Genomic DNA, 12072 nt, shown 5'->3' on the forward strand with positions numbered 1-12072 from the left:
CAACATTTGCATTGCTTTTTTTTTTAAATCAGTGACAATGACAAATGTCATATTAATACCTGAAAAGCAAATTACTTTTAATACATCCTGAATGGAGTTCCATGACCACGTCCTTTACAGACTTCCTTTCCCTAGACCCATGTGGGATGGTGTCTGAAGAGCGACTTTTCACTTTCTCTCCATAAAAAATACTAGAAAAGTTAACTACAATAGCAAAGAGACCATGCTTACCTCACCGTGGCAGATGGCCATAGGGACACACTATGTACTAAATGGACAGTACATCTCAGTAAAGGTGGGTCCTCCGATGGATCATTTCGATGCGCACAATCCACTGAGAGGAGGAGGAGAGTGTACCAGCTGGGGGATGGGTTCTCCTAGGAAGTAGCCCTCGTTGTCAGACTCGGAAGACGAGGAGGAGGTGGAACACTAGTCATACTCAGTGAAGTAGGGTCCCCATCGCTCCCCAAAGGCATTCTGCAAAGCCAGGTCGGCAACAGTCCTTGGGCACTGGCCGTACAGGTCCCTCCGGGTCCCCTGCCCCAGGCTCTCCTTGAAGCTCTGCTGGTGCAGGAACTGGTCGTAGTCTTCCCTGGCTCTCAGGGACGGCTTTTCTTTTAACCGGGACATGGCCTCCCGATCGCTGGCCAGGTGGAGGGCATTGTCCGAGCGCGATAGGCTGGAATGCCGGACCGGGTGGGGGCAGAAGCGGCGGTTGTCGTTGCGTGAAGTAGTTCTCCTCCGGGTGCATTCACTCTTGGGCTGGATCCTCACGCCCTCCTGCCCTGGCAGCTTGCTGCCCACTATGCCCCCGTCAAAGTCAAAGCTCTGGTGCATCCTCCCATGGGACTGCAGGTCTCTGTACCGGATGGGTTTTCGGAGCTGGTGCAGGTTACCCTCCATCTCTTGGTAATGCTGAACCGAGAGCAGGCTGCGCACCGACTCCGCGCTCCTGAACTGCATGGACGAGTTGAGCGTGCCCATGTTGCTCAGCTTCTCAGAGATGTTCATCCCGGAGTCTTTGCTGAGGTCGGGCATGGAAAATCGGGACAGGTGCTCCTGGCGCTTGGCACCACCTTTGGCAGAGAGGCCTGGGGTTGGGGGGGCAGAGAGCAGAGGTGGACAGCAGTGGGGGGCAGCTGTCACTATCGCTGCCATTGCACAGGGTCATACAGTGGCGCAGCACACAAAGGCCCTCCCAGAGCATGTGTGACAGCAGGGCACCGAACACCTAGAGGGGACATTTGCTTAAAACATGATACTAGTTGCTGGTTGCTAATTCCTTTCCGTCTGAGTTGCTAAGAGCCCACCACTGTCTTCCTTTCTTCCTTTCTTCCTTCCTTCTTTCCACCCATCAGGGATTGAACCCAGAGGCACTTAACCACTGAGCTACATCCCCAATGCCCTCCCCCCAAACTTTTGTATTTTATTTAGAGACAAGGTCTCACTAAGTTGCTGAGGCTGCCTTTGAGCTGGCAGTCTTCTTGCCTCAGCCTCCAGAGCACCTGGGGTGACAGGCGTGCCCTCCCGTGCCGGGCCCACTGTGTTTTTATCTTATGATTCCTGTTTTGAATTTCAATTTACAAAGCACTTCAATGGCCTCTTCTAATGATAAACTCCATAGGATGGGTATTTTGCATAAAGAAACTAAGCCACAGAAACTGGGCCAGGCCCTAATTTCCCCACAACGCTGAGCCTAGAATCTCCTTCTGTGATGCTGGACCAGTTCACTTCTTTCTTAGTGGTCCTGCTGTCCTTAAGTGGCAGGTACCCTCTATCTCAAATGCACTGGACGTTAAGTGCCTCTCTAGGATAGATAAAGGGATATTTATTCTCTTAAGTTGTTCAGTAAATTACTACTTCAGGGTGATAAATGGGTCCCTTGTAGTCAGAAGATGTGATTGGCACCCTGGGACACCTTTCTATCCCTGGAGAGGGAGATACTTTAAAAAAATAATGCAGTGACCATAATCACTAAGAGCAGGTACCCTGAACAGTGGGCCTCTATTTTCCAAGTGCTGTCAAATGAACTCCTGGAAGCCCGGAGATGAAAATCTGGGAACCATACACAGAAGGACATGGTAATAAATGACCCAGATGAATGTAACGTGCTCTCAAATGGCACAGAAATAAGTTGTGTGTGTGTGCATGTGTGTGTCTGCATACAAAAGAACAAAGAGAACAAGAACTTGCTTCAAGAATAAGAGTGCATTCTACCACTGTTTTTTCCAGTGATTTCTATTTAAAAAAATTATTCACTGGGATAATGAACAAGAAGTTAACAGGTTAACAGGTGAAGTTAGCTAAAGAGTATAACATAGGCAGTGTTAGTTTTACTTTTGCAACTTTTCAATGAGTGCAAAGTTATTTCTTTAAAAATTATAGTGTATTCATTGATCCAGTTATCTCACTCCTAGGTTTATACCCAAAGAACTTAAAATCAGCATACTACCCTGATGTAGCCACATCAATGTTTATAGCAGCTCAACTCACAATAGCTAAGTTATGGAACAAACCTAGGTGCCCTTCAACAGATGAATGGATAAAGAAAATGTGGTCTATATACAAAATGGAATATTATTTAGACATAAAGAAGAATGAAATGATGACATTTGCTGGTAAATGGATGGAAGTGGAGAATACCATGCTAAGTAAAATATGTCAGACCTAAAAACCAAAGCTTAATGTTCTCTCTGATATGTGGATGCTTACTCACAACAAGGGAGGGTGGGGAGGGAGGAATAGAAGTTCACTTTAGACAAAGGAGAATGAAGGGAAGGGAGGGGGAGGGAATAGGAAAGACAGTGGAATGAATAAGACATCACTTTCCCATGTTCATATACGAACACATGACCAGTGAAACTCCACACATGCCCAACCACAAGAATGGGAATTCAGACTCCATGTATGTATGATGCATCAGAATGCACTCTACTGTCATGTGTAACTAAAAAGAACAAATAACAAAATTAATTAAAAAACAATAGTGTATTCACATGATGCAATAGTTTTCAAGCTAGATAAAATTGAGGGTTATCTGGAGAAACCCCAATATAATGGATACCCACACAATAATGAGCATGGACGACTACACCAAACCCCATGGATGGACCTCACAGAAAACGCTGAGGGACACAAAAAGAGTAGGTGCTGTGCTTCCATCTAGATGAAACTCAAAAACAAGTGGAGGCTGTTTATGGCAAAAGAAGTGAGGGGGAGGAGACACTAGGGAAGCTTCTAGAACACTGGAATTGTTCTAGAGCTAGACCTGGAGGAGACAGAAGGATACAAGTGTAAGGATTCACTAAGGCATAGTCTTCATGTTTGTTTGCTTCATTTTTTGTACATTATACCTCAATAAAACAGTGTCAAAATAAAGCAATGTTTGTGAACGAGTCAAATTTTCACTTTGGATATGCATGTGGAGAAACCAAAGTGGTCCCTCTGTATGCAGGACACCCTGGGATACCAAAGTTCCTTGTATAAAAGGAAATAGCATTTGTAGATAACCTGTCACAGGTGGAGGTGGAGGAGGTGGGTGCTGGGGGCGTGGCTTTGGGGGCGTGGCTTTGGGGTATATATCTGTATCTGGAGAGTGGAGTCTCTGCTTCCTGATCACCATATGAGCTGCTTCCCTCCACCACACTCTTCTTCCATGAAGTTCTGCCTCATCACGAGCCCCGAGGAATGTAGCCTGCTCTCTAAGGACTGAGACCTCTGCAATTGTGAGCCCCCAAATAAACTTTTGCTCCTCTATAATTGTTCTGATCATTGTCTTTTAGTCATGCAGCAAAAAAGCTGACTAAACCATAATGGATGCACATCTCTCTATATACATTACTTATATTACCTATGCAGTGTAAATGCTGTGAAGTAATTGTCATAATATGTTGGGTAGATATATTGGCAAGAAAAAAAGTTGTACATATTCAATACAGATGCAAACAGTGTAGGCCTAGTGACATTTTCAATCCAGGGCTGGTTGAACCCAAAGACATGAAATCCTCAAGGAAGACTGACTGTATTCTACCAAAATTTTGTCTTTTCCAGTAATATGTTCCAGTAATATATATATATTTTTTGTACTGCAGATTTAACACAGGGATACTTAACCACTGAGCCACATCCCTAGCCCTTTATTATATTTTATTTAGCGACAGGGTATCTCTGAGTTGCTTAGGGCCTCACTAAGTTGCTGAGGCTGGCCTTGAACTTGCAATCCTCCTGCCTCATCCTCCTGAGTGGCTAGGATTACAGGAGTGTGCCACCACTTCAGACAATTTCTATTTTTAAAAAATTCATTATCCACTGGGATAACTGTCAGGGCAAGAGGAATTGGGTCCTCCAAGCCCTGCTTCTTGGCTGTGTATCTCTGACGTACAATCTTGAGAGCTGCCTTGCAACCACCTAATCACTTCCAGAACCTCCCTGATCTGAAGGCAGAAAGGAATGGGTGTCATGCTAAGGCAATGATTGAACAGTCTGAGTCAATGAACTCTAGTAAGGAAGGAAAAAATCCAGGCATGGTGCCACACCCTTGTAATCTCAGCTACTCAGGAGGCTGAGGCAGGAGGATTGAAAGTTCAAAGGCAAGCTTAGCAATTTAGTGAGGCCCTAAGCAACTTAGCAAGACCCTGTCTCAAAATAAAATATAAAGAAGGCCTGGGGATGTGGCTCAGCAGGTAATCACCCTGAATTCAATCCCTAGTACCAAAAAAAAAAAAAAAAAAAAAAGGGAAAAATATCTTCCAAATCACATTGAGAAACAAAAGCTATCCTGGAAGGGCTTTGTACCCAAGAGTGACCTTAGGGTCAGTATCAACAACCTAGCCACTCTGAATTCCCAAACATGCTGTTTTTCTGAACCTGTCTTTTTTATTAGCCCTGCAGTGAGACCGGAGAACATTCTGCATGTGAACAGATACCTAGGCCATGCAGTGGTAAACATGAAGAAGATATGGTTCCAGTCTGCTGGGGGTCATACTCCACTCTGATTGTGCTCCTGCCTCCTGGGATCCCCTGGCCACCCCCAGGGGAAGGACAGGAGGGCTCCTTGCTCAAATCCAAAGTCTCTTGCCAGTTTTACCTTAAACCTAAGCAACTCCCTGGGGGGACCTGTGGCTGGGATGGATCTCATTCAGGAGAGCAGCATCTCTTCTGATTCATTAACTCACACATTCCTCCAGGGGTTTCTTGCAAGCAGGGACAAGAACAGAAAGATGAGTGTTGCCCAAAGATGAGCAATAAGCATGTACTTGCCTCTTAAAAGGGTGGTTTTGTGGTTGATTTTGTTGTTGGCAAAATCCAGAGTCTTTATGCAGACCTCAAGACCCTACGTGACTTGGCTGCCTTTGTCTCAGCACCGTCAACAGCTCCACCAGGCCACTCTCACCGCCCCCCAGCACTTACTCTTGCTTCAGCCCACAGTCCTCTCCCACCTCCTGATTCAACTCAACCACCGTCCGTTCCTCCCTCCAGTGGAAAACTCTCCCCTTTGCACAGCCGACTTCTGTTCATTAAAGCCTGCCCATAGATGTCACCTTCTCAGTGACGCCCACCCTGATCACTCTTTGCAATACTTTACAGTTAGCTAACCCCACCACCAGGCACTCTCCTGTGCACTTGACTTTAAGCTATTTGCACCCCACTGACTCATTTGGTTTATGTGTAAGTGTGTAACTGAATGGATCCACATGGAAGCAGGGATCTTGTCCCCTGTTCTCTCCACTTTCACAGATTTGTGGTGCCCAGGATGCTGCTGGTGTTCAAAACATATTTGTGGAATTTGCAAACAAATTCTCATGCTTGCCCACAGATTGGACAAAGCAGTCACCCTCTTACCTGCCAGGGTTAGAATTCAGATGTGCAGGATTCTGAACATCAGGGACAATGATTGCTCTTGTTAGTCATATGGTCTCCAGCAGATCATTGTATGGCCCACTTCGGGGCTCCTCCAGTTCTAAAGCCAGGAAAGTGGTATATATACTTATCCTCCTGAATTATAAAAACATTTTTCATCCGATTAACCTCACCTCTGAAGATGAATTTAAACGTGCAACTCTCAGATCCTCAAGATAAGGCAGTACTATCATAGCTCACCCTCCACCTTATGAAACACCCTCTCCCTAATTAGGCACGGAACTGGACAGTCACCTCCTGGCTGGGTGACTTACAGCCATTTTTAAACCCCTTGAGCTGTATCAATAAAATGGGCATGGTGGCACACACCTGTAATCCCAGTGACTCAGGAGACTGAGGTAGGAGGATTGCAAGTTCCAGGCCAGCCTTTGGAACTTACAGGTACCCTAAACAAATTAGCAAGACCTTGTCTCAAAATAATAAATAAATAAATAAAAAGCCTGGCGGTGTGGCGATGTGGCTCAGTGTTAAAGAGCCCCTGGGTTCAATTCCCAGTACTGCCAAAAATAAATAAATAAATAATAAATAAATAAATAAATAAATAGCAGGCACAGTCACAGTATCTGAGTATCACAGCTAAAGAGATGGGTAGATGAGGAAAATGACTTTCCCTTTTGAAGTTTCATCACCACCGAAATAGATGTGTGATGCTTTTGTTTCTTCTCCCTATCCTTGGCTAGACTATTTATTCCAAGAGGAGGTGTATGTGTTGCTGCTTGCTATTTCCATCTCAGTACCTGGTATGCAGGATGCAGGAAGAAAGTAGGGGCTCCTGAAAGCCCCCCAGTGAAAGAAAGTATGCCCCAACAATCTGATACACAGCTAGCCTTAAAGGCAAATAAACAGTTGTTGAATGCATGATTAATGAATGAATCCAAGAAAAATGACCCATGTAGAGTCCAAATACATGGTAATAGTTTCTAGTATATGAGCCACTGGTACAAATAATTTGCCTCTCCAAATTACAGCTGGGGATTTCTTCCCTAGGCTGATGGAATTCTACCCTTCATTCTGTTTGTCTATACAGAAAGAGACGAACAACAACAGATTGCCAATCAATACCTCGGACCAAATGGGTCTCCAAAATGTCCCTCCGCTGCCCTGCAAAGCACACACTGTTCTTGCTACCCGAGCTGCGCATGGTGTGTGTGCACGTGCACCCATGCACAAATGTGTGTGTGTGTGTGTGTGTGTGTGTGTGTGCGCGCGCATGTGTGTGTGGGGGGTTGAGGGGATGCACACTAAATTCTGCAGATAGCTCGTCTCCCTCTCTACAAACAGGAGTTCTCATAGTAACTGACAATGCAGAGAAAAATCAATGGCCTTCAAAGAATGTTCTGGGTTTGAAGGAAGAGGAAGGCCAGCTTTGCTGGGCTCCCCTCCCCCACCAATGCTAAGAGCAGAAGGTAGGCACGCGAGACCAGAAAGGAGAAAACACAAACTTAAATTTAGAGGCAGCCCTGTGGGCACATCTTTCTGTTCTTTATTTATTATCCTGTCTTGTCCTGCTCTTTGGGAAAAAAAAATTGGTTTGAGAAGACAGGAAGCTGTGTTTCTGCCAACTTAAAAGATGTATTCACATTTCACATTTCTGTGCGTAAAAGCAAGAGTATCTGCTTCCTGTTGCCCTCTAAGCATTTACATCACACGCTGATGATTTAGCTGCCCTTGGTAGGGATTTCCCTATATAAATTCTTTTTTCTCTGCTGCGAAAAGCAATAGAGATTATTTTAAAGAGAGGTCTACAGACGATGGTGCAAGAGCACAGACATGAAGAAATGGAATTGTTTAGAAGAGGAATTTGCAAACCTCTGCTTGTGGGTCCAATGCAGGTCATTGCCTGTTGTTTCATAAAGAAGTTTCACGGACATACGACCATGCCCGTTCATTTGCATATGGCTGCTGACCGATCAGCAGAGTCGTTGGGACAGAGACTGTATGATCTGCAAAGTCTAAATACCTACCTTTTGACCCTTCATAGGATCAGACTGTCAGGGTTCAGCACACAGTGGCAAGCCTGAGTGTCCCCAAAGTCACAGCTCCACATTGTTGGTCTCAGACCAGGCGAGGGAGGTCTGAAGTGCAGGTCTGTTTGTTTGAAGTGTGTGTGGGTGAACTGATCAGGTCCTTGGGGAGCTTCTTCCCAGCTAAGTCAATTGATTTTATCAACACCATGAGCTTCAAATTGGCAATAGCTGGACAGAAACTGTCATCTGCGCAGTGGAGTTTAAACTCCACATGTTTCTTGGTGACAGGCACGGAAGTGTTGAAACCAAGATGACAGGGAAGGCTGAGGGTCCAGGGCGGGAAGAGAGGAAGGAGGGTGGATGCACACACAGAAAGATTCCCTGCCATGCAAGCAGGTTCTGGGGACGAGCAGCCACGGCGATGTTACTGCCTGGAGCTGCTGAAACCACAGATTCCCAGGCGCTCACTGGGCTCGCAGACACGGAACCTGCACTTCAACAGTATCCCCTGGGGATCCCCATGCCCATAAGACTTAGAAAAATTGCTATTCAAGGAAAATTACCCTTGCAACTAAAGGTACTTTGCCCCAGGAAACAGGAACTTCTTACCCTGGAGATTCATTCAGGGTTTCTCAGCCCTGCTACTATGGACACCTTGGGTCTGATAATTCTTTGTCATAGTCTCCACCGACTACATGCCACTAGTCCTTCCTGGTTGTGAAAGCCCCAAATGTCTCAAGACATTGCCAAATGTTCCAGGGGGACAAAAATTATCATTTTGAACTGTGAACCAGGGCTCTGCGGGACCCAGTCTTGGGACTGCTCTTGACCAGAGGCGAAGGGGAGCTTCCACCTGCCCAAGAGTGGCAGTGGATAAAGCAAACCCAGCTGCAAACATGGTCCTGGTGACTCAGGGTTGTCCTCACCCCTTACAGGTTTAGCTGGTGCCCAGAGGTTGTTGGTAGCATGTCGCCTAAATCAGGGGGCTGCCAGGTTATTTTCCCTCTAAACCCTACAAACTCACCTGCCTCTTTCAGTGGGTTCAAGAATTTCCTGAGGTTGCTGGGCATGGCAGTGCCCACCTGTAATCCCAGTGGCTTGGGAGGCTGAGACATGAGGATTGCCAAGTTCAAAGCCAACCTCAGCAACTTAGGGAAACCCTGACTCTAAATAAAACATAGAAAAGTGCTGGGGAGGTAGCTCAATGGTTAAGTGCCCCTGAGTTCAATCCCCAGTACCAAAAAATAGAAAGAAAAAAGAATTCCCTATTCTTTGGGCATGTTTGAAGCCTTTAGATCCCAAGTCCTTGATCACCAGCCTGTCTGGTGAGTCCCCAGTGACCAGAGATCCTACATTGGGAGCAGTTATTCATGCACCATCTGCTCCTGGGGCACAAGTGCTGGCGGACCATGGAGCAGCTTCCTGTCAGCTGCTAACAGGTAGCGGTAGGAGGTGGCTTCATAGCCTGTCCCTGCTCCAGCCTGTCCCTGCTCATCTCTCCAAGGTTCCCCACCTCAGGAAAGGCTGTTTCCTCATCCCTGAGGGCTCCAGAACACTAGTCCAAACTAAATGGTTTCTTTATAACCAGCTGGTGCCAGAGAGGGTCATAAATTATTTCTGTTTTCCCGACAACTGAAGTTTTGTTATTTTAGCAGTATTCATTTTAGGGACTTGCCTTGAACCAGTCACCTGGGGAGGGACCAGCCTTCCAATAGAACTAGAGTCACTGGGCTGCTTCTCTTACAGACCCAGTATGGTCACAAGGACAAGCCTCTCTGGGCACTGGTGCACACCTGTCACCCAGCAGAGTGGCTGAGGCAGGAGGTTGCAAGTTTGAGATCAGCCTCCGCAACTTAGCGAGCCCCTGTCTCTAAATAAAAAAGAGCTGGGGAGGAAGCTTAGTGGTAAAGTGCTCCTGGGCTCCATTTCCAGTATCGGCCAAACACCCTCACAACTTGGCCTTAAACCGGAGGTTGCCTCCTTTTAATTCCCTGGACTGGTCCATTCCTTTATAACTTCCTGGTAAACCAGTTACCCCAATAAAGACAGACTCAGAAAAGTGAAGGGGAAAAGCAGGCAGGGACATCTTTTGGAAACATGTGGAGTCCATTTGAACTCCATGGAGTTGATTTCAACTAGGACTGCTCAGCTCAGCTTCTCGCGGCAGGGGAGGGTGGGATTCTGACTGTGTTGTCACAAAGCCTATTGCTAATTGAAAGGATGCGCAAGAAATTCAAACCAGTGGAGGATTGTCTGACAGAGTTTGCTCTGGGCTTACACTGACCCATGCTGATTTCTAGGATTCATTAGTCCAAGTCAACAGGCAGATGTGCACTGGAGTATTTGCTCAAGAAGCACTTGATTGTGTGGTGACAGAAGCTAAATGGTCCCCTGGGGGTCAGAGCAGGGAGCCAAGGGCCAGAGACCATTTGGTTTCTTGAAAGACTGTTGAGGAAGCTCTGCCATGACCAGGTACCACAGTGCAGATGTGAGCCAGGCCTTTGAGGTGACACTTCACCGTACAGGGAAAACAGATGACCGACTCAGCAGAGCATCATGCCCATGCAGACAGAAGCCACCAGGGAGAAGATGGGCAATTCTATGACAGAGAACAGGCTGGACCTACCGAGGCCAGAAATCTGTGTTGGTGGTAACTGGAGTGAGACCTCAAGGATGAGAAGCAGCCAGCGAGGCCGAGGGCAGGGAGACATATTCTAGGCAGAGTGTTCCAGAACATTCTGTACCAGAGCAAGTTCCACCTGCTCTAAGAAGTGGTCAAAGGGGCCAGGTGCCCTGGTGCAGGCCTGTAATCCCAGCATCTGGGGAGACTGAGGCAGGAGGAGTTCAAAGCCAGCTTCAGCAACTTAGTGAGACCCTAAGCAACTCAGCGAGACCCTGTCTCTAAATAAAATGCAAAAAAGGGCTGGGGATGTGTCTCAGTGGTTAAGCACCCCTGGGTTCCATCCTGAGTACCAAAAAACAAAGCAAAAGCATCTGAGGGGCAGCCCGGCAGGGCAGTGAGGAGTTTGGGCTGTGGAGTTCACTTCTGGCTCCCTACCTTGGACCTCTGCCTCCTCAGTCAAGAGCCTAGATGGCTCTGTGCCTCCATTTCCCCACCTGTGAAATGAAAATGATCCCACAATCAAAGGGTGGATGGTGTCAACTGGGTCAAAACAGAGTTCTTAGAACAGTACTGGAGCAGTAAGATCAGACGCAATCTCCAGTACTCTTACTGTCCTCCAATTGTTTTTCCAATGTCACGTGGCAGTAAACTCAGAACACTCCTCCTAACTCCTGCTTCCTGGTACGGTGAGGCAGGTGGAGAGAGCTAGCAGCCAGAGATTTGAGGGGCAGCAGGAAAAGAGAAGCACAGACCACTGACACACTCCAGCCTCTAAACAGCAGCCACAATTAGAAACAAATCCTTTTTCATCCGTGTATAGTTTTCTGCTGTATGAACAGGAATCACTGCTACATGCAAATTGGGCCAATTTCACAGAATATAAGGACAGAGAGGCTGGATATAAAAGAACGATATATTATGATTCCATTTACATAAGATTCAAAACCAACCCAAACCAATCCATGCTATAGATGTCAGTAGAGGGCTTAATTTGGAAGGGAGGTGTGGGGCAAGTGTGGAGAAGCACAAGGGAGTTTCTGGGGTGCTGGCTGTAGTCTATAACTTGACTTGGGACATGGTACAACAAGAGTAATAATCCAGACCTGCCTTGTATGACTTGTGCATATTGCTGTTTGATATATATACATCTATCACCTTTGTTAATAATCACCACCAAGTAAATGGATGGAACTGAGACTCTCATGCTAAGTGAAATAAGCCAATCCCAAAAAACCAAAGGCTGAATGTTCTCTCTGATATGTGGATGCTAACACACAATAAGGGGTAGTGGAGGGAAAAATAGAAGTTCATTGGAGTAGACAAAGGGGAATCAAGGAAAGAGAGGGGATGCGAATGGAAAGACAGTGGAATGAATGGGACATCACTTTCCTCTATTCATATATGAACACACGACCAGTGAAACTCCACACCATGTCCAACCACAAGAAGTCATACTCCATGTATGTATGATGTGTCAGAATACACTCTGCTGTCTTAGATAATTAAAAAGAACAAATTAAAAGAAAGTCACCAGCAAGAGAGACAAGAAGGTACTCCTGGTAA

At 46.3% G+C, this 12072-nt stretch overlaps 1 protein-coding gene across 1 annotated transcript in view; it reads right to left on the reverse strand.

The window, feature by feature from the left end:
- Positions 1-312: 312 nt before the first annotated feature.
- Prickle2 (prickle planar cell polarity protein 2) overlaps positions 313-12072 on the reverse strand; it is a 344617-nt gene continuing 332857 nt past the window's right edge. The window contains 1 exon segment of the mRNA XM_047530548.1: positions 313-1091. Within this exon segment, the coding sequence (XP_047386504.1) occupies positions 313-1091 (779 nt within the window).

This window comes from Sciurus carolinensis, chromosome 17 (assembly GCF_902686445.1).
Source record: "Sciurus carolinensis chromosome 17, mSciCar1.2, whole genome shotgun sequence".
NCBI classification, from domain to species: domain Eukaryota; kingdom Metazoa; phylum Chordata; class Mammalia; order Rodentia; family Sciuridae; genus Sciurus; species Sciurus carolinensis.